The 23859-nt window shown below is 43.5% G+C and overlaps 1 protein-coding gene across 7 annotated transcripts in view; it reads right to left on the minus strand.

Moving 5' to 3' along the window:
- The window catches only part of pacs2 (phosphofurin acidic cluster sorting protein 2), a 292002-nt gene that overhangs the window by 104914 nt on the left and 163229 nt on the right, over nt 1-23859 (minus strand). For all 7 annotated transcript variants that reach the window (XM_086003651.1, XM_086003648.1, XM_086003653.1 and 4 more), the window contains exon 2: nt 14184-14271. In XM_086003651.1, coding sequence (XP_085859777.1) covers nt 14184-14271 — 88 coding nt within the window. The remainder of the gene's footprint in view (nt 1-14183; nt 14272-23859) is intronic.

The raw sequence follows: 23859 nt of genomic DNA on the forward strand, positions 1-23859 counted from the left end.
TTCATTACCGTAACCACAATAGCTTCTGGGTAACAAACAGTAATAACTTACCTCTGCAGGCTCGAGGGGCCGAATGGCCTACTCCTGCTCCTATCTTCTATGTTTCTATGTATTTTCAAGAAATAATAGTTTCAGTTGAGTTAATATTAATTTTGAAATGTAAAGTTAGCAGATCCTGGAATATCGCTGGGCACAGTATTACTCAGCAGTGTTTCCAGAGCGGTGAATCTTTTTTGAATTTGTTCTCAGAAGTGGGCGACTCTGGCAGGGCCACATTCATTTCCTATTTTTGGCTGCCCTCTGAATGCGGTGCTGGGCTGCCTTATTTCTGTTTTTACAACTAAGCAACTTGCTAGGCCACAGTAGGTGTATACTTCCGTGAGATGCTGCAGTAACGGGCCACCCACCTCTGCAATTGCTATAGTTCCCACGATACCCTCGACTTGAGAGCAGGTTAATTGCCTACTTGGAGAGCAGAAACACTTGTTCAAGCGATATTGTGCTAGCTTCCCTGTGCTGTGGAATCTGCAGGGCAATGGCGTATTGTAGGAATTGCCAAATTCCTATCTGAAGTACTGAGACCAGGCAACTCTGGTAATTAAACGATGTTTAATACAAACTGGTGGAAGTAACAGTTAAAACGCAAGAGAACTAAACAACAGGTGTTTGCTTAAGGCTGGCTCCACGAGGACTGATTCTGGAAGCTTACCCGCTGACGTCATGACGTTTCCCGCCGTTGGGAACGTCATGTGACCTGCGTGATGATGTCATCGCGCTCGGCCTACATCTTAAAGGGACCACGTTATTTACATACAGCAAACAAATACAGGTACCGATTCACTCTGTTAAAGGCAATTATGTACATACATAGAGTCCCTTGGTGGCTCTGCCACAGTATGTTTTTAAACAGCATTTTCGGACTTCATTTTCTGGCTGCTGTATCTTCGCAAATAGGTGGGGAAGGAATGAAGAGTAATGATCATCTTTCCATCATAAGCTCAGGAGTGGAACTATTTGCAGACGATTCCACACATTCAGCTCCATTCACGACTCCTCTTGCAGCCCATTCCAGCCTACAGCAGGATCTAGCCAATGTTCAGCTTTGGTCTGACAAGTGGTCGGTCACATTCATGTTACCCAAGTGCCAGGCAATGACCATCTCCAACAGCAAAAGGCCCAACCACCTCCCCCTGGCACCACCATCACCGAGTCCCACACCATCAACATTCTGGGAATCACTACCAACTAGTGATTGTGTTTGTCTTTACAGTGCCTCACAGCGCCAGGGACCCGGGTTCGAATCCGGCCTCGGGTGACTGTCTGTGTGGAGTTTGCACATTCTCCCCGTGTTTGCGTGGGTTTCCTCCGGGTGCTCCGGTTTCCTCCCACAGTCCAAAGATGTGCGGGTTAGGTTGATTGACTATGATAAATTGACCCTTAGTGTTAGGGGGATTAAATACGTGGGGTTACGGGGATAGGGTGGGATATGTGTTGGTGTAGGGGTTACGGGGATCGGGTGGGATGTGTGTCGGTGCAGGCTCGATGGGCCGAAATGGCCTCTATCTGCACTGTGGGGTTTCTGTGATTTCTGTGATTCTGAGAAGCTTAATTAGACCAGCCACATCAATAACATGGCTACAAGAGCCAGGCACAGATTGAGGACAGAGAACAACCACAACTGTGAGTGTGGAAAAGAGCAAGCGCAACAGTAAGTGTAAAAGAGAGTGTGTGCATTGGACAGTGAGCAGCAAGATTGCAAAAAAAAGGGAGACCCTGCGAGTAAAACAACAAGTGGGAAAAAATTCACTAAGTTGCACAAGACTTTTTTGCCGAGACTGTCTTTCACAACTTATTCGATACATCAGTCTGATCTAGTCTAGGGTCAGCCTTGGCCCAATGGTAGCACTCTCGCCTCGAGTTAAAAGGTCATGGGTTCAAGCCCCACTCGAAAGACTTTGAGCACATAATCGAGCACATAATCTAGGCTCACACTCCCTGTGCCAATACTGAGGGAGCGCTGCACTGTCAGAGGTGCTGTCTTACGAATGAGATGTTAAACCGAGGCCCCGTCTGCCCTCTCAAGGGGACGTAAAAGAATCATCTATGTTTGATGCGGTTAGTTTGGACCAGCCCCCTCCCCCAAACCCCCAGCACCTGGTGCTCCTGCTGTGATATACTCCACTGTACAGAGAGCGGAAATTCTAGCAAGACTGGAGGGAGAAGAGGTTGGGCAGGGAATGGAAGGAGCAAAAGTTAAATAAATAAAATCAGCCAGGGTTCCTGCTTCTGATCTCTGTCACCCGACTGGAAAGTACACCTGGTGATGTGTAGGGCGAGAAAAGAATCAGTGTCAGCTGTGATACCACTACCCCTCCCACAGTCGAATAAACTGCTGACACTCACTGTCCAGACTCCCAGGTGATGAATTGCCACTGATTAAGTCACTGAGGGCAGTCAGCGGCCCTGGAATTATATCTCAGCATGAGGGATGGCCCCCTGGTGGCTCAGCAAGTGTACCCAGTGAGTAGCAGAGCTATACCGACCAGCAAGGTGCCAGCTTTGATTCCCCAGTTAGTGCTAAGCCAGCTGATCTCAGCCAGGGTAGTAGTAGGGTTGCTGCAATTGACCTCTGGACTTTGTAGGATTCTCAGTCCTATATGTGTGTGCTCGCGTGTTCATGTGCATGTGTGTACATTCGGCAAGGGGAGGACCAGGCTTAGCTGTGATGCTCCGTGCAGTCAAAGACTGTTGATATCAAAGCTCACCTGTAAACACTAGGTATTTGGATGCGATACTGGGCAATGCAGGATAGCAGGGGAGACGATTAGTGAGAAAAGGGGAGCAGCCAAGAAAACTGGGAGGGAAAATGTTAAACCTGTGTCAGGTCATCAAATTTAACCATATATTGAAATCTTCAGCATTAGACGTTCTTGAAATACATTTCATTAATAGTTTTTTTTGAGGTGTTGCAGCTCATATGACATACTGCACATAGCCCAGTCCAGTTTCTGCCCTTTCTCTCCTTCACAAAACTCAATGTGCTCCTCTTGAATGTCTGGTAAAAAATGCCATCTCATTATTAGAAGTAGAAATTGATGATGGGATCCAAGCTTGGCTCCTAGAGTTCATTAGCTAGAGACAGAAACATAGGCAGACACACATATACAGTGAGACAAACATAGGCACACACACATATCGTGAGACAGAACCATAGGCACACACACATATCGTGAGAGAAACATAGGCACACACATATATACAGCGAGACAGAAACATAGGCACACACATATATAGTGAGACAGAAACATAGGCACACACATATATACGGCGAGACAGAAACATAGGCACACACATATATACAGTGAGACAGAAACATAGGCACACACACATATACAGTGAGACAGAAACATAGGCACACACATATATACAGCGAGACAGGAACATAGGCACACACACATATACAGTGAGACAGAAACATAGGCACACACATATATACAGTGAGACAGAAACATAGGCACACATATATAGTGAGACAGAAACATAGGCACACACACATATACAGTGAGACAGAAACATAGGCACACACATATACAGTGAGACAGAAACATAGGCACACACATATATACAGTGAGACAGAAACATAGGCACACACATATATACAGTGAGACAGAAACATAGGCACACACACATATACAGTGAGAGAAACATAGGCACACACATATATAGTGAGACAGAAACATAGGCACACACATATACAGTGAGACAGAAACATAGGCACACACATATACAGTGAGACAGAAACATAGGTACACACATATACAGTGAGACAGAAACATAGGCACACACATATACATCATGAGACAGAGAGTGATGTACACACAGATACAGAGATGAGAGCGCTGGAGAAGAGAGACATAGGCACACACACATATGTAGTGAGACAGTAATGTACACACAGATTCAGAGACAAGAGAGTGCTAGAGCAAACAGAGGTAGAACTGCAGAGAGACAAGGAGAGAAAGAAAATAAGACAGAGGCACAAAGGTATACATAGCCAGTCTGAATTTTCCTATTCTCCTATGCACTACATGTAGTTTACTAGTAATGACTGAGGAAATCTGAACAAATGAAACAGGATGTAGGATCTATGCCAGTATCCCTAAGCAATGGTAAATTAAGATGAATTTCAGAAGTGGTCCAACCAAAGCAGGAAGAAACAAACCAGACACAAATAGCTTTAAAACAATTTATAGAAGTAACATTGTATCACCCGCACCCCCACCCCACATAAAAAAATATACAGGTTGCATTTCTTTTACATAATATCTAAGGCACAGAAATAGGCCATTCGGCACAACAGGTCCGTGCCAGTGTTTATACTCCACCTGAGCCTCCTCTCACCCTTCATCATCTAACCCCATCAACAGAGCCTTTTATTCCTTTCTCCTTCATGTGTATATCTAGCTTCCCACTAAATTCATCTATGCTATTCGTCTCAACTACTCCTTGTAGTAGCAAGTTCCACATTCTAACCACTCTCTGGATAAAGAAGTTTCTCCTGAATTCCCTATTGGATAGTGACTACCTCAAATTTATGGCCTTTGGTCATGCCCACAAGTGGAAACATCTTCTCTATGTCTACCCCATCTTAAAGACATCTAGCAGGTCACCTCTCAGTCTTCTCTTTTTAGAGAAAAGAGCCCCAGCCTGCTCAATCTTTCCTGATAATTATAACCTCTCAGTTCTGGTATCATTCTAGTAAGTCTTGTTTGCACCTTCTGCAGTGCCTATAAATATAAATATATATAAATAAAAATATAGAACTGTTCACAGTACTCCAAGTGTGGTCTAACTGAGAGTCTATATAAGTTTAACATGACCTAACTGCTTTTCAATTCTATCCCTCTAAAAATGAACCCCAGTATTTTGTTTGCTTTTTTAAGGCCTTATTAACCTGCGTCACTACTTTTGGTGATCTGTGTATCTGTACTCCTAGATTCCTCTGGTACTCCCCATTTAGACATTCGGGGCGATTTTGCCAACCCTGGGGAGGTGGGTATGGAGCTGGGACTACCAGGAAAATGGCAGAATTTAGGGGCGGGTGCCCAACCCACCTCCATGCCATCTTCCCAGGAGGCGGGTAGCCGTCCCGCGCCGGGTCCCGTCTCCTTGGAGGCGGGAAGGGATTAAAGCCTATTAACTGCCTGTTAACAGGCAAAAAATAGGATTATCCCGTTTTTGCCCTCACGTGCGGGCTTCCTGAAGACTCCAAAATCCGCCAGCTCAGCTCAGCGAGTACTGGGTCTGCAGGGGTGGGCTGCCAAAGTGTAGTGTGAAGGTAAGTGATGGGTGCAAGAGTGTACAGGTGAGTATCTGAGGCAAGTGAAAAGTGTTCTTAAAAGTGTACTTACCTTTGTTCCTTCCTGCAGGCTTCAGTTGGTTTGTATGCGGAGTGTCTCGGACCTCTGTGTTGCAGATGAGAGATGGCCTTTGCATTCTCAGATGCAACAACCATCTAATTTCTGTAAAAGAAAGGTTGATGAGGTCTTGAATGCAAGACCTCATCAAACTACAGAGAATGTCAGTGTTTGACAACTTCACAGAGCTGTCAAATGATGACAATTCATCTGTCAAAAATTTTTGATAGATGAAACATCATATGTGACGTTCTCTGCAACCAGCTTTCCTTTAATTGGCCTGCTAAGCCCGCTGGGCGGGCTTAACAAGGTCAATCAAGGGACAATAGCGTGGGTTGGCCACAAATCGATGGAGGCGGGACTAAAACCCAACAAGCAGCAGTCCCGCCTCCAACACGCCCCCATTAACAAAATCACCCCCTTATTTTCCAAGGAGTATGTGACTTCCTTATCCTTCCTACCAAAATGTACCACCTCACACTTCTGTATTGAAGTACATTTGCCAATTACACACCCATTCTGCAAGTTTATTAATGTCTTCCTGTATTTTGTAGCACGCCTACTCTGTATTAACTACACCTCCCAATTTGGTACCATCTACAAATTTTGAAATTGTGCTTCCGATTCCCAAGTCCAAATTGTTTATGTAAATAGTGAACAACAGTGGTCCCAGTACCAATCCCTGTGGAACACTACTTCCCAACTTTTGCCAATCTGAAGAACTGCCTTTAATCCCTAATCTCAGTTTTCGGTTTTGTAGCTAGCTTGCTATCCATTCTGCTGCTTGTCCTCTGACTCCACATTTTCTGACCTTAGTCATGAGCAATGTTCCCATTAAGCTGCATGGCAGCGCAACTGTCTGAAGTTCCCGCGCAGGCCGCTTGCCGGTTTTTGGAAAAAACGCGCATATGCAGAAGTTTAAAGGGGCCGTGCACCCAAAAAAAAAATTAGAGGGAACATTGGTCATGAATTTACTTCTCCCAAGAATTCATTAAGGTTCATCAGGCATGACCTTCCCTTTTAGAATCTGCTGACTACTCTATTATATTTTCAGTTTCCAGATGCTTTTCTATTACATCTTTGATTAAGGATTCCATTATTTTTCCAACCACCAATATTAAGCTAATTGGTCTATAGTTCCCTGGACTTGTTTTACCTCCCTTTTTAAATATCAGAATCACTGTCTGCCAGTCCTCTGGCAATATTCCCTTCTCTAATGAATTTTTATATACATGTACTAGTGCCTCTGCTAGCTCTTCCCTAACTTCTTTTAATACACGCAGATGCAATCCATCCGGACTGGGGGTTTTATCCTCCAAAAATTTTATATATTTTATCATTTATCTCCCTCCCTTTCTTGCTTAAATGTCTTGATATCTTTTTTTTTAATCTCTTCTCCTAATGTCATGACTGCCTGGTAAATACCAAGGCAAAGTAATTATTTAATATTTCTGCCATTTCACTGTCATTACCGGTCAGTTTATCATGTGAATCTCTTAGTGGCCCAATCACTATCCTGATTTTTCTTTTGTTATTTATGTGTCTGTAGAATACTTGACTATTTCTTTTTATATTCCTTGATAATTTTATTTCTTAGTTTCTCTTTGCCTTCCAAATTGTTTTTTTGACTTCTTTCCTAACCTTTTCGTATTCCCTTTTGTCATCCTCTCCATTGTTGCCTATGTAATTAGTGCATTCCTTTTGCTTTAGTTTCAATTTTGCCCTTATTTCTTTATTCATCCATGGTGTGTCATTACTGATTAGTTTGTTTTTGCTTTTTAATGGGATATATTTCACCTGAACACTCTTGATCACCGTTTTAAATGTTTCTTTGTTTGTCAGTAAATTTTTCCAGTTTATTTTCCCTAGTTCCATTCTCATCCTCTTAAAATCAGCTTTTTCCCAATTTATTACTTTGGTCTTTGTCTTATTGATGTCCATTATTATGTTGTGATCGCTATTGCCTAGATGTTCCCCTACACTTTCCCTTGTTTCCCTTGGCTGGGGAGTCTAGAACCAGAGGCCACAGCCTCAGGATAAGGGTAGGCCATTCAGGCCTGAGATGAGAAGAAATATTTTCACATAGAGGCTGGTGAATCTTTGGAATTCTCTACTGTGGAGGCTCAGTCATTGGGTATATTCAAAACAGAAGTCGATAGATTTCTGACTAGTAAGGACATCAAGGGATACGGCGATAGGGCCGGTGAATGGAGTTGAGGCAGAAGATCAGCCATGATCTCATTGAATGGTGGAGCAGGCTCGAAGGGCCGAATGGCCGACTCCTGCTCCTATTTCTTATGTTCTTACACTTACTTCTATCTGTTTTGGTTCATTTCCCATTACTAGATCCAGCAGTGCTCCCCCTCTTGTTGGGTTTTTTAAATACTGGGTAAGAAAGAGTCCTGCGCACATTGTAAAAACTCCATTGACTGTACCCTTTTTGCTACCTCTTCTTGCCAGTTTATTTGGGGGTAGTTAAAATCTCCCAAGATTATTATTCTGTTCTTTACTCATTTCACATATTTCTTCCTCCACCTCCTTTCCACTATTAGGTGGTCAGTAGTATACCCCTATTAGCATTATCTATCCCTTCTCATCTTTTATTGCAATCCATATGGATCCTGTTTCTAACCTTCAATTAATTATGTCCTTTTTTTCTACTGCCATTATATTATCTCTAATTAGTACAGCTACCACGCCACTTCTTCCTTCCTTATACTTTCTAATTATGTTCAAACCTGCAATATTTAGTTGCCAGTCCTGTTCTTTATGGAGCCATGTTTCAGTTATTCCTACTACATCTGGTTCCTTGCTATGGATTATTGCTTCCTGTTCCCCCATTTTATTTTGGATGCTGTGTACATTTCTGTACAGGCAGTTTAATTAGTCTTTAACAGTTGTTCATTTTACTTCATTTTTAACAGTCCTTTTTTACTTCTGTTTTATAATTGTATTTGTTCCCTGATCATTTATGTTACCCTTGTTCCTTACCTTGGTCTGACCTTTACTCTTGTCTCTTATTTCTTTTGTCTTCAGATGTGTTATATTCACCAGATTCCTCCCCCCATCTTACTAGTTTAAAGTGCTATCGACAGCCCTATTTATCCTTTCCGCTAGGACACTGGTCCCACTCCAGTTCAAATGGAGCCCGTCCCAATGGTACAAGCTCCTTCCTATCCCAGTACTGGTGCCAGTGTCCCATGAAATGAAACCTCTCCTTCTCACATCAGTCTTTCAGCCACGCATTCACCTTCCTGATCTGCCTATCCCTATGCCAATTAACATGTGGCTTGGTTAGTAATCCAGAGATTACCACCTATGAGGTCCTGTTTTTTAAATTTTGTTCCTAACTTCTGATATTCCCTTAGCAGGACCTCCCCACTTTTCTTCCCTATGTCATTAGTCCCAACATGGACCACGACAACTGGATCTTCCCCTCCCTTTCCAAGTTCCTCTCCAGTTGCTCAGAGATATCCTTTAACTTTGCACCAAGTAGGCAACATACCCTCTGGACTCTCGGTTCCGATCTATCACCCTAATTATCAATTCCCCTATACTACAACCTTTCTATTCTGCTCATCCCCCCCACCCCCTTTGACTGCTTCCTACTCCACGGTGCCATGGTTAGCACTTTGGCTGTCCACCCCACAGCCTGTATCCTTATCCTCACAGGTAGCAGGTACCTGTTGGGACAGGGCCAGTGTCTGCAGGACCTCCTTCTCTATCTCCCCTTGGTTCCCCTTACCCTGCTAACTAACAGTCACCTTCTCCCCTCCCTGCACCAGTGTGTTCCTCTGAGGTGTGACTGCACTCTGGAGAAAACTTGGAAAGGAAATAGCCATATTCCAAGAGATACACCATCCTATGAACAGATTTCTGATATTATTAAAACATGACATACTGGGTTTAAAAGTCTGGAAAGCCTCGGCGACACAGGCTGTCAATATAGGCTTCTGAGATAAAATGAAGTGTTAACACAAAAGTTGTAAACACCACACAAGCTTTTGAAATGGGAATTGATTGTTAATACTAAGACAATAGCCCTGTTGAAACAGCAGGCTGGAGGTTCCTCTATGTCTGAACATTGGAACCAACACAATAGCAATGACCAAGTAAAGTGTTAAAAACTGACACTTCGAACAGGAACACAGAATATTAAAAAACCATGTGCCTTTGTAAAAGTATCAAAAAAGAAACAGCAAGCACGATTATATATGCAACCAATTGAAGTAGCTAAGAAATGCAACAAACGCTCTAGTTGAAGTGTTTTTGATTTACATGTTGTAAAAGATACCTACAGAACACTTTGAAGATATAATATCAATAGATGGCACCAAGCAATCACATTGTGTTTGTGTTGAACTTGGAACACATAGGAGTCATGATGTCTGCTTTCAAACAGCAGAGGCGATTTAGAAATTGAATGGAAGACCTTCGGTAAGAATGGCATCAAATAAATACTACTGTCATATTGTTTTTTATGATAAGTTTTGAAACACCTATACAACAGACAGATGTCTGCAAGCTAACAGTTGAATTGACAGTAAGAATAGAAAGAATTCAACAGAAGATGACTAGAGATAATTAGCTTACATCAGCAGAAAACTTCAAAGGATAATCCACTAAAAAAAGGTATACAAATAGAGCTTTTCAGATGGAAAGTCAGAAGTCGCTGGAAAGGGCAAGCGATTCTCAACTTCAGAGGCACGCTCTGTAAGTTTTTAATTCTTTGAGTCTCGGGGATCAAAAAGGTACTCTTAATTGATTTTGCTGGATATTCTGCATTAAGAATAATAGAAATGTAAAAATGTACGAAGTTAAGATTTGAGAATAAGAATCTCTGAGAATAAGAAATGTAAGCTATTTGTATTTTGAACTGTTAAAGTTGCAATTGACTCAACAGCTGTTAACTGTATGTCGGCTCTTAAATAAATCTATATATTTTTAGAATTGTCTCAAATAGTATTTCTGTATTAAACTCGCAAACTCAATTTCTGTACACTCTTTTGTAAGGAGTTGCAGAATTCTGGGGGGGGGGGGGGGCGGTTTCCGGACCCTCATAATATCTGGAAGGTTACAGTCCAGTTAAACTTATTAAAAGTGCTATCTGGAGGATGGTAACATCTTTACGTCGTTCCTTTCCTTTAGAGAGAGACAGCCTGGACCTTTAGACCTAATTAAGCGTCTTATAGAATTTGTCTATCTCTAACTTTAGTTGAAGGTGAACGTCTGGGGAATACGCCTGATCTGGGGCTAGGACAAGTAATTATCCCTTCAAACTATCCAAAAACTTCTCCCCCTCCCTTATGTGTCGGAGTGTCTCTAATTGCAGTGCAAAGACTTTGAGCCGGTTGTACTTTTATTGAACAACAGGTCCAGAACCCAAAACCCACAAAGGTGGCAACAGAATATCAGGTAAAATGTGGAATAGTGATTAGGTAGCATTATGTTTGGATTTTAAAACCTGCAGGTTGCAACAGGCACAGAGGTAAGTAACTCCGCAGTTCTGAGGTGCTGGGATAGAATGAGTTGGAGTAGGAGTGTGTGTGTAATAAGTTTGGATTTCATCACAGTGATGGTATATGGAGGAGGAGGATTTATAGGGACATTATTGCTGTGAAAGTGGGTGTGTTATGACATCAAGTCACCAAACAAGCTTACAGAAGCACAACATGTACATCTGACTGGAGCTCTCTGTCATGCCATATCTATGTCATGCCACCCTTTCCCACCCCTCTAATTAACCTTACCTTTGACCTGAGGAGAGCCAAGCTACACTTGTGAACAAATCCTACTGGCTGCTGTGACTCTGGCTATCTGCCCCACCTACAAAAGAAAGCCCTGTGTTTAAGCCCAAATGTTCTTTTTCTGAAGCCAGTACTGTACAGTTGGCAAAACATCTCCTCAATAAATAGAATGATTGGATCATATGACCAACTGGGACATCATACGTCAGTAACCATCAGTCTCATTAGCTCCAGAAATTCCTGAGTGCTTGAAATATCTCCAGTGCCAATCCAGTCAAGACAACACGAGAGAATTTTGTATCAAATTATATGACACAATCGCCTACACATTCAGTTAATACAAAGTGTTTCACAGTCCTCGATCCTGCTTTGTACTATTTTCTGTCTTCAGCATGGCAATGAAGCACATATTCCTGGATACACAGGCAGAAATACAGCTGCCAGCAAGTTCACTTAAAAAGGGGCCTAGTTTGACGACTTTCTAAATAATTTTACAGCTTGCTAACAATTCAACAAAGCAATCAATTGGCTTAAATTTGAAACTAGAGAACCACCAGGTAATAAGGGCAAGTGGTCGGGTAAATTACAGCAAAAAAATACTAAAGGGGAGGGTGACTTATCATAAACTCTCAGCTACTGTGCAGATTCGAGTGCAAGTGAACAAGACTCTATTCCCATAAGAGAACAGTCAGCCAGGCAAATTTTGTTCAACTGTATCAGTGTCCAAGTATTTCTAACCTGTGCACAGCCCAGCTCACAGCCAAGCCAAACGCAGTCCCCACTATCCACATATACACACACTTTCAGCAGGGGTCATTTTATAGCAATCAGCAGTGCAAACTCTGGACAATTTACTCCTCCCTAATCCATGGCCGCTGAGTCCATTGCAGCAGCTCTACAGCTATCCCAGCCGTCCTCTATTAACCGAGTCAAAATTCTGGTCCTTCTGGTCTGGTTCTGCCACTCACTGCGCACTCACAGGAGCAGGGATGCAGCATCGTGCTGCAGCACACTTGAGCTCCAATATGCCACGCCAAGAACCGGCGGAAAATAGATTTGCACCCATTATTGTTTAAATAACAACTTGATTCAATAGCAGAACTCTTGCCTTTGGGTTTGAAGGTTATGGGTTCAAGCCCCACTACAGGATTTGAGCTCTTAATCAAGGCTGACACTCCAGTGCTGCACTGTCAGAGGTGCTGTCTTTTGTCTGGGACTTTAAGCAGAGGTCCCATCGGCCTGTTACAGTTCAGGTAGATGTAATAAATCCCACTGCATTCTTTGGAAGAAGGGCAGGGTGATTTCCTGGTATCTGACCAACATTCTTCCCTGAACCATCACTATCAATAACAGATTAACTGGCCATTCGTCTCATTGCTGTGTGTGGAATCTTGCTGCGCACAAAGTGACTTCTGTGTTTGCCAACATAAGAGTCACTGTACTTCAAAGTAATTTACTTATGTGAAGGGGTTTGTGCTTTTCTGAGACACATGACCAGGCAGTATATAAATTGAAGGCTTTCCTTTCCCACATCTTAGGGTATTGCCCTTTGGAGGAGCATCAACTCGGCCAAAAGGGGAGGGAGGGAGGGAAGAAGAGTGAAAGGAGTGCCTTATAGCTGGTTTCAGAACATATGAGCATACCAATGCATGTCATTATTGCAGGGAGGTAATTACAGTGAGGGACAGGGGGCGCGGAGAGTCAGTATAGCAATTCAGGGAGGGTGAAGTCACTGAAATTGCTGATCTCAGCTGTTTGGGAAATGAAGTGCATCGCCAAAAAGAGACAAAGCTAGGATGTTGGAGGGAAGAGTCATTCGCCAGACAGTCATTGTGCACCTCACAACAACCAGTTCAAGAGCAACACTTGCAGTAGTCTGGGAGCAGGAAACCTGTCATCAGTCACAGAAGATAATTGACTAAGGGAGACTGGATTGAAAACAGAGGGACTATTCTCATAATAAAAGATATTGAATTTTCTCCAATTTATTATACACCATAGAGGATCACATTATGCAAAAAAATTATACAATCTTCCGATCTGGGCGAATAGTCACTTTATATGCAGTTACACAAATCCAACAAATGAAGTTTATAAATAAACTACATTTGGCCCTTTTAAAAAAAATTTAAAAAAAAATTTACAGAACAGAACTGCATGGGACTATGGTGGAATGGCAGAGATGTGAGGATGGAGGTTTTTTTTCCGCTCGACTACCTTTGGAGATCAGCAAAATTTTTGTGCACCAAAATTCCCCTTGCGAGGGGAAATGGGCAGGGTGGAATCTGTGACGTTAAATAGCACATGGTGATTGGAAGGAGCTTGTTGGGCAGGATGCTCTTTTCATGTTCCATGCTTCCTTAAAAATGCGCACCAGAAACTTTTGCCCATTTTCCAAAGTCTTTGTGGCTGTGTTTCTCCTTGATACTTACTGCATCAGGAGTGTGATTGGCTCAGTGCATCTCCGAAGCAGTACTTATTACAAGTTAGGAAAGTAAAGCAATGCTCTGGTTCGGTTTTGTACTTGAGCCAATGGCTGCGTTGAAAAGACCAAAGTGGTTGGTAACCAGGTTTGGGCACAAGGTTAAAGAAACTGTAAAATGTAATCAAAGAGATTCGGTGGAGCTGTCCAGAGTGTACAGAGACTGCACTGCGATCTGGGTTTGACATATGTTGGAGTGGATTAGGAGTGGATTAGTGGAGCTGCCCTGGTTAGTCTGGACATTTTCCCTTGCATTTCTACGGAAGCAGTGCAACATCTGAATGGATTGGGCCCTGCAGTACAGGTGGAAACAGGCACTGAGTCAGTTGCCTGATTACCTGGCATGCTTCTGAATTGCAGTTGACGTGCTCCAGCCTAGGCATCGATTCCACACCAGTAATTTAGATCAGACTGTTCCCAATTTTGGAGTCCATTCTACCTTTGCTCAGTAATAAAGCCCCATCAAGAGACAGTAGTTTTGTTCCATTTGTTCTTCGAGAAAAGTTAGAAAGGACAGTGCAAGATTAAATAGCTTACCTGCATTTTAACAGAAATAACAACTGAAGTGAGTTCCTTGTCCAACTCCTTTACGACAACCAGCTTCTTTAGTGTTAAACTGCACAATCTGGAAAAAATACACAACATTCTCTCAGGAAACCGTGGTATATGCATCAAAGCAAAACAGATACTCATCGCCCATTAGTACCTTGGGCAGACCTTGGGTTGTGTATGTTCCCGTCGGTGGTCTTCCCTCAAGCATGCCCCGCAACCAACCAGCATTAATCAGGATGCGCCAACATTAAACTTTGTTGCCAAGAAAAGCAGTAGTGGGGAGCAAGGCTGCCAAAATCGGCCCCTATCTGCAGAAAACTACACTCCCATCCCAAGTAGAAGACACTAAGAATATCCCAACACTGGACAAACAGGGGGCTAAAGGGGGGGAGGAGCTAAACATGATCAAAATCACTAAGGAAGTGGTACTCGGTAAAATAATGGGACTCAAGGCGGATAAATCACCTGGACCGGATGGCTTACATCCCAGGGTCTTGAGGGAAGTGGCGGTAGGGATTGTGGATGCATTGGTAATAATTTTCCAAAACTCCCTGGACTCGGCAAAGGTCCCGGCAGACTGGAAAACTGCTAATGTAACACCCTTATTTAAAAAGGGCAGTAGACAGAAGGCTGGAAACTATAGACCAGTTAGCCTAACATCTGTGGTAGGTAAAATTTTGGAGTCCATTATTAAGGAGACAGTAACAGGACATTTGGATAATCATAATTTAATAGGGCAAAGTCAGCATGGTTTTATGAAGGGGAAGTCATGTTTGACAAATTTGCTGGAGTTCTTTGAGGAAGTAACATATAGGGTGGATAAAGGGGAACCAGTGGACGTAGTGTATTTAGACTTCCAAAAGGCATTTGACAAGGTGCCACACAAAAGATTATTGCTTAAAATAAAAAATCACGGGATTGGGGGTAATATTCTGGCATGGATAGAGGATTGGCTATCTAACAGAAGGCAGAGAGTTGGGATAAATGGTTCATTCTCGGGTTGGCAATCAGTAACTAGTGGTGTTCCGCAGGGGTCAGTGCTGGGTCCCCAACTCTTTACAATCTATATTAACGATTTGGAGGAGGGGACCGAGTGTAACATATCAAAGTTTGCAGATGATACTAAGATGGGAGGGAAAGTAGTGAGTGAGGAGGACATAAAAAACCTGCAAGGGGACATCGACAGGCTAAGTAAGTGGGCAGAGATTTGACAGATGGAATACAATACTGGAAAGTGTGAGGTTATGCACTTTGGCAGGAAAAATCGTAGAGCAAGTTATTATCTTAATGGCAAGAAACTGGAAAGTACTGAAGTACAAAGGGATCTGGGGGTCCTGGTGCACGAAACTCAAAAGGTTAGTATGCAGGTGCAGCAAGTGATTAAGAAGGCCAATGGAATGTTGGCTTTCATTGCTAGGGGGATAGAATATAAAAATAGAGAGGTATTGCTTCAGTTGTACAAGACCGCACCTGGAATACTGCGTACAGTTTTGGTGTCCACACTTAAGGACATACTTGCTCTCGAGTCAGTACAAAGAAGGCTCACTTGGTTAATCCCAGGGATGAGGGGATGGACATATGAGGAGAGGTTGAGTAGATTGGGACTCTACTCATTGGAGTTCAGAAGAATGAGAGGCGATCTTATTGAAACATGTAAGATTGTGAAGGGGTTGGATGTTCCCGATGATGGGTGAAACTAGAACTAGGGGGCATAGTCTTAGAATAAGGGGCTGCTCTTTCAAAACTGAGATGAGGAGGAACTACTTCACTCAGAGGGTGGTAGGTCCATGGAATATGCTGCCCCAAAAAGCTGTAGAAGCTACATCATTACATAAATTTAAAACAGAAATAGACAGTTTCCTAGAAGTAAAGGGAATTAAGGGTTACGGGGAGCGGGCAGGAATTTGGACATGAGTCTAGGTTCGGATCGGTCATGGCCCTGTGGGTAGCGGAGCGGGCCCAGGGGCCGTGTAGCCTGATCCTGCTCCTATTTCGTATGTCTAATTCTGTTAGATTCAGGAGATGGTTCTGTGATAGTAGATTGGCGGTTAGGATCAGATCAGCCATGATCTTATTGAATGGCGGAGCAGGCTCGAGGGGCCGATTGGCGTACTCCTGCTCCTATTTCTTATGTTCTTATGTTCTAAGTGGCCTTTGAGTTCCACCCTTTTAACATAGTGCAGGTTGAGTAGGGTGGCCCTTAGTACGAAAGCTTCTACCCAGTTAAAAAACGATTAAACTTTTGGTTCAATCCTGACAGTAATCCATAGTACCTCAGGGCATACAAGCTGCCAGAAGGTATCGGTCCTGCATGTTGGTGGGGCTGTGGGGGAATGGTTGCGATTTGGTTACCAGTTACCTCGTAGCACTCAAAAGCTTTGCAATTTGGGAGAAAGAAATGAGCATTCACGTTTCCCATACCCTGACCCTTACTAGTACCTAGACTACCATGAACTATGTTTGAATTCCTCGGTGATATTGAAATACTATATTTGCAAAGTAAAACAAAATATAAATTGAATAGGTTTATAAAATAATTATGCTCGGCAGATAATTATACAATGTTAGTGCAGAGGGGTCAGGTGTCATAAGAATTAGGTGCACTCTCCACAGCATTGCTTTCTCAACCACTTATAGTAACCAGTACCAGAATTATGGCATCTTTAATAAAGTAGAGTTATGCAGATTACAGTTTTTAACTCACCAAATCCCAGACAAAAAAGAATATGCTCAGAGTTCCAATTCCTCCTTCCCCCCTCCCACGTCCACCATCACCTTGCACCTCTTGAGGTTGAGGCTAATTGAACAGGAAACATATAGAGATCTATCTTCTGCATCTAAACACTCTGGGGAGCATTCTGATGTTGATGTATTGTTAATACGCATACAGTTTCCTGTGCTTTCTTGGAGCTTTTTAATCTTCTTTTACTGATTGTCATTGATAGTAGCACCAGAAGCTTGGTGAAGCAGTCCCTTTGGATCTTGGTGTTCAAAATGAGGGGAAAAGTGTTCTGTTTCCCACTGCTAACATCCCTCATCTTGCCGAGCACAAAAATTCATTGAAAAAAATGCACCCAGCTTGTGAGATAGAGCTTTTTAGCTTTGGAGCCTTGGACAGACCCCATCTGGAGCACGGTGTTCAGTTTTGGGCACTGCACCTCGGGAAGGATATAGTGGCCTTGGAGGTGGTGCAGAATGATATTGAAGCTTAGAGGGTTAAAATATGAGGACAGAGGGGTAGAAACATAGAAGATAGGAGCAGGAGTAGGCCATTCGGCCCCTCGAGCCTGCTCCGCCATTCAATGAGATCATGGCTGATCATCCAAACTCAGTACCCTGTCCCTGCCTTCTCCCCATATCCCTTGATAGAAACATAATGATCTGGCCAAGATGTTTAAAGTGTTAAATTGATTCAATAGGGTAGATACAGAGAAACTAATTCCACTGGTGGGGGAATCAAGAACGAGGGGCCATCATTTTAAAATTAAAGCTAGGCCATTCAGGAATGAAATCAGGAAACACTTAGTCACACAAAGGGTAGCAGAAATCTGGAACTCTCTCCCCTAAAAGGCTGTGAATGCTGGGGGTCAATTGGAGCTTTTAAGACGGATCAATAGATTTCTGTTGGGTAAGGGTATCAAGAGTTATGGAGCTAAGTCAGGTAAATGGAGTGACGGTAAAGATCAGCCATCATCTTACAATGGCATCAATACTGCCGCTATCGCAGTGTCTGAAATGTGTAGCTGCAGTACGGGTGTTACGAGAGGCGAAACTGTGTCTGCATTGCCTCGGTGAAACCCGAATTCTGCTGCCCAGGAAAGAGCTCTGTGCACATGTGTTTAGAATGCACACAGCTTCTCTCCCAGGAGTCACATCGTAAATGCTTGGACAGTGCAGTTGCAATGTCTGAACATTTAAATTAATTACAACAACTTGCATTTATATAGCACACTTAATGTAATAAAACATCCCACGGTGCTTCAAGGAACGTTATCAAACAAAACTTGACACTGAGCTATAGAAGGAAATAATAGAACAGGTGACCAAAACCCTGGTCAAGGGAGTAGGTTTTAAGGAGCCCCTTAAAGCAGAGAGAAGTGTAAAGAAGCAAAGAGGTTTAGGGAGGGAATTCCGCAGCTTAGGGCCTCGGCAGCTGACGGCACGGCCGCCAATGGTAGAGCTGTGAAAATCGGGGATGCACAAAGATCTCGAAGGGTTGTTGGGCTGGAGGAGGTTGCAGAGATAGATATGTGCGAGGCCATGAAGGGGTATAAAACAAGGATGAGAATTTGAAAATTGAGGCATGGCCGGACCAGGAGCCAATGTAGGTCAGCGAGCACAGGGGGTGATGGGTGAACGGGGCTTGGTGCGAGTTAGGGTACGGGCAGCAGAGTTTTGGATGAGCTCAAGTTTATGGAGGGTTGAAGATGGGAGGCCGGCCCGGAGAGCAGATTACCAACAGATGTAAAAAGTGCCCAGGGCGCTTTGCACACCTGGCTTATGCTGCACTGGATTTACACTCCTCATGGTGTCAAATAGAAGCTGTGCGAGACTCTCTTCTCCAGGGCACGGTCTCACATCACTTCTCTCCAGAGTCAACTCCAGGTTAGTGCTACAATTTTAGAGTCGGTGAGAAGTCCCTTTGCACAAAGGCTAAAGCTGGAGCAGAGAAGCACATGTAAAACATTCATCCTTCAAGCTTTGGTCTTTGAGCTTTTTTTCTTAGGGTAAAAAAAATACTGCTATGTTGTAAACAAAATCATTTGAGGAACTGAGAAAAATGACAAGATTAAAAGAACAGCACTTCCACTGAAATAGGATAAAGATGTCAATAGGTTCCACTTGAATGGTAATACAAAATTTCATTTCTGATAAAAAGGACCCCATTGTCATGAAACAATGACACTCCTTTCTAAACAAGCGTGAAAGACATTGTCATCTCTGGTGTCAAATGGTACCATGTGCTAGTCACAGCAACACAATGAATGTTTCTCCGCTTTGTGCAACAGAAAGGCATTCATGCAGCGACAGTGAGCACCACTCAGCAGTGACTCACTGCAGCATTCAATCAGCTAAAAACAACAGGCTGGCTTGGAAAAGCTACCCCAGAGACCCAGTGCTTGCAGTTAGGAGGAGAATGGGGGAATAAAATAGATGTATTTGGCACAAACCCATGCTTTAATTCAGACAACCACTGTGACTAGCATTTCATTCTGGACAGCCCTTCTACAAACCATGTGCATGCAATTCGAGACAGGAAGCAGAGGGTATCACAGAATCACAGAAACCCCACACTGCAGATAGAGGCCATTTCGACCCATCGAGCCTGCACCGACACATATCCCACCCGATCCCCGTAACCCCTACACCAACACATGTCCCACCCTATCCCTGTAACCCCACGTATTTAATCCCCCTAACACTAAGGGTCAATTTATCATAGCCAATCAACCTAACCCGCACATCTTTGGACTGTGGGAGGAAACCGGAGCACCCGGAGGAAACCCACGCAAACACGGGGAGAATGTGCAAACTCCACACAGACAGTCGCCCGAGGCCGGATTCGAACCCGGGTCTCTGGCGCTGTGAGGCAACAGTGCTAACCACTATGGTTGATGGGTGTTTTCAGTGGGGTTCCGCAGGGCTCAGTACTAGGTCCCTTGCTTTTTGTGGTATTATTCAATGATCTAGACTTGAATATAGGGTGTATGATTAAGAAGTTTGCAGATGATACTAAAATCGGCTGTGTGGTTGATACTGAAGAAGGAAGCTGTAGACTGCAGGAAGATATCAATAAATTGGTCAGGTGGGCAGAAGAGTGGCAAATGGAATTCAATCTGGAGAAGTGTGAGGTAATGCAATTGGGGAGGGCTAACAAGGCAAGGGAATACACATTAAATGGTAGGACATTGAATAGTGTAGAGGAACAAAGGGACTTTAGAGTTCATGTCCACAGAACCCTGAAGGTAGCAGGCCAGGTAGATAAGGTGGTTAAGAAGGCATACGGAATGCTTGCCTTTATTAACCATGGCATAGAATACAAGGGTTATACTTCAACTGTATAAAACACTAGTTAGGCCTCAGCTAGAGTACTGCGTGCAGTTCTGGTCACATTACAGGAAAGATGTGATTGCACTAGAGAGGATACAGAGGAGATTTACAAGGATGTTACCGGGAGTAGAGAATCTTAGCTATGAGGAAAGACTGGATAGGCTGGGTTTGTTTTCCTTGGAACAGAGGAGGCTGAGGGGAGACCTTATTGAGGTGTATAAAATTATGAGGAGCCTAGATAAAGTGGATAGAAAGGACCTATTTCCCTTGGCAAAGGGGTCAAAAACCAGGGGGCACAGATTTAAAGTAATTGGGGGAAGGTTTAAAGGGGATTTGAGGGGAAATTTCTTCACCCAGTGGGTTGTGGGGGTCTGGAACTCACTGCCTGAAAGGGTGGTAGAGGCAGGAATCCTAACCACATTTAAAAAGTACTTGGATGTGCACTTGGGATGCTGTAACCTGCAGGGCTACAGACCAAGAGCTGGGAAGTGGGATTAGGCTGGATAGCTCTTTGTTGGCCGGCGCGGACACGATGGGCCGAAATGGCCTCCTTCCGTGCTGTAACTTTCTATGATTCTATGAATTGCATAAAAATATATATTTCTTAAATCTCTTAATTATCCATCTGCCATCATACAGGAATTATTCTTTACTAAAAGTGCTTTAACATAGTCATTTCAAAAGTCTTAGAGTGCCTGATTACTACCAACACAATAGCTTAAGTTATTCCATATCATTGCCAGGTATGAACAACCCCCCTCGCCGCCCACCAATAAAGTGACCCACCAGCCTTCACTGTCCAGACTTGCACAAAAAGAATGTGCACTTGGACACAAAATGGGTCAGTGCCTTTGGAAGAGATGGGGAGAGACCTGGCAGGGAGGGGAGAGATAGACAACAGAAATTCCAGTATTGGGATTGATCTAGTGGTCTTAGAATTAAAGAACACTGGGGATCTACGTTCACTGAAAGATGGGTCATAGCTGTCCAAACTCACTCAATTTAGCACCATTGGTTTACTGTGCTTATCCATCATTGTAAAGATGCCTTCATCTGCACTTTCTGCTTAATCTGACGCAGTCAGCCAGCTACACACATCTAGTGGTTTTCAAAGTCAGTAAGTCAATATATGAGCCTCAAAAAAGAGAGCGCCCTGGTTTACAAGCACTGCATCGGTTTTCGGTCCCTGTAAATGGATTTGGTGAAAAGAAGGGATTGCGGATCACAGTTGACAGAAGACAGATTAAACCTGAAGGCACATGAACTTTGAGAGTGAAACTATCGAACAGAAATTCCAGAAACTCAACGCAAAGCTGATTAGGCCAAAGCACGTTCCCTTGTAACCATAAAGCAATAGCACCTTCTTCTATTGTGATATATTCACCCCGGGGTAACAAAAGGAACAGAATAACTCGAAAGGAAAACACCAATGCAAAAACTGCAGATCCCAAATTAGAAAGATGCTGCAGTTTATGCAGAACAGAAAGCATTGACTTTGCAGCAGTGTTGTCCTCCAGTAGTGACCTCGGCATCAAATTCAGAATTGCACATGCTTCTTCCCAATGCCGCCTCCCCCCCCCCCCCGCAACGGGGCACGTCCCATGGAAAGTTTTGAATTTCACTTTAAAAATGGTGCATCATGATTGACTTCTGAAAATTCCTTTATTTTCCCACAGAATCTTACAGCACATAAAGAGCCCATCAGTCAGTCGTGTCTGTGCCAGCTCTTTGAAAGTGCTGTCCAATTTAGCCCCACACAATGTTCCCTCTAAGCTATGCGTCCACGCAGCTGTCTGCCGGTCCTGCGCAGCCCGGGACCCGCTTTTCCAATCTTAAATTTTGCGCATGCGTGATACTGTGAATGGGCCACGGTCTATTGACCCCATATCCCAGCTTTTTCCCCATAACCCTGCAAATTAGTCCTCTTCGAGTACATGTTCAATTGCCTTTTGAAAGTTCCTAGAGGATCTGAGTCCACCACCCTTTCAGGTAGTGTGCTCCAGATCTCAACAACACGGTGTGTGAAAACATTCTCACTTCCCCTCTAGTTCTTTTGCCAATTATTTTAAATCTGTGACCTCTGGTTACTGACTTACTTGCAAGAGGAAACAGCTTCTCCCTATCTACTCTATCAAACCCCTCATAATTTTGAGCACCTCGATTAGATTGCCCCTCAACCTCCTCTGTTCCAAGGAGAACAATCCCAGCTTCTTCAATCTCTCCATATAACTGAACTCCCTCATCGCTGGTATCATTCTTGTAAACCTCCTCTGGACCCTCTCCAAGGCCTTGACATCCTTCCTCAAGTGTGGTGCCCAGAATTGGACACAATACTCCAGCTGAGGCCTAACCAGTGATTTGTAATGGTTTAGCATGACTTCCTTGTTCTTATATTCAATGTTTCTATTTACAAAGCCAACTACAGGAAACTGTGTGTTATCCGGAGGCTAACTGTCCGGAATGCTCAAGCCACCGGCAAAAATCAGGTGCCGTTTTCGTTAGGTTTTTTTTTCTCGTTGCTTTTTTCCTCAACAGTCAAGCTCTGCAAGGTCTGCTGAAGCTGTTGCTAAGCTACAGAGACGCTAGGACTGTTTAGAAGCTGTTGCTAAGCAACAGGGTTTGTTGACAGATATGGAGCTCAGAAGCTTCCGTATCTTTCAACATTAGCGCTGGAGTGTCCGGCAGTTTTGAGGGAACGGCAGCAGCTCGGTCCCGTCGGTGCCGGATAGCACAAAGTTTCCTGTATCCCATATGCTTTCTTAACCGCCTTATCAACTTGCCCTGTCACCTTCAAGGATTTGTGAAAATGCTCCCCCATGTGCCTCTGCTCTTGCACCCCCCTCAAAATAGTACCATTCAGATTATACTGCTTCTCCATGTTGTTCCTCCCAAAGCGAATCATTAAATTGCATCTGCCATGTGCCTGCCCATTTCACCAGTCTATGTCCTCCTGAAGTCTGGCACTATCCTGCTTACCATTTACCACATTGCCAAGTTTTGTATCATCTGCAAACTTCAAAATTGTACTCCCTACACCAAAATCCATGCCATTTATATGTAACAAGAAAAGCAATTCATACGTTTTAAGTTGAAAAGAATTATAGGAGAAATAAATTACAGTTGTTTTAATCTATATTCAACAGACCAGCCTGATCATCACTCCCCCAAAAGGACTCCCAACATTTCTTGCTAAGACTTCACTAAGCTGAACTCTTGCTCCTTATTACTGGCAGGTTTTCAGATCTTTAGCATTTTACCCTGCATTTCCCTTTAGATCTCTTATCCTCCAAAATCAGTCCCCTCTGCAGTGCAAATCTTCTGCACCCCCCCCCCAAAAGAGCAATCTTTACTCCACAGAAGCATTCTTTCCACCCCTGGTGCACTCTTCATTGCCAGGCCTGGCTATATTTTGTACCGGATGCTCTGCTCCAAGACACACAACGCAGTGGGAATTCGTGATCTGGCAACAATTATCATGAGTTCAGGAGTTCTTGTCCGCAGCCTGTAACCGCAGTACCAGATCCCAGAGTGAAGCAACAACATCAGGTACAAACTAGAGCGAAGACCAGCAGTGAGGGGCTCAATGTGGAGTGGCACAGCAGTAAAGCCC

This window comes from Somniosus microcephalus, chromosome 12 (genome assembly GCF_052327205.1).
Source record: "Somniosus microcephalus isolate GS21.2 chromosome 12, FLI_Smic_1.0, whole genome shotgun sequence".
Taxonomy (NCBI): Eukaryota; Metazoa; Chordata; class Chondrichthyes; order Squaliformes; family Somniosidae; genus Somniosus; species Somniosus microcephalus.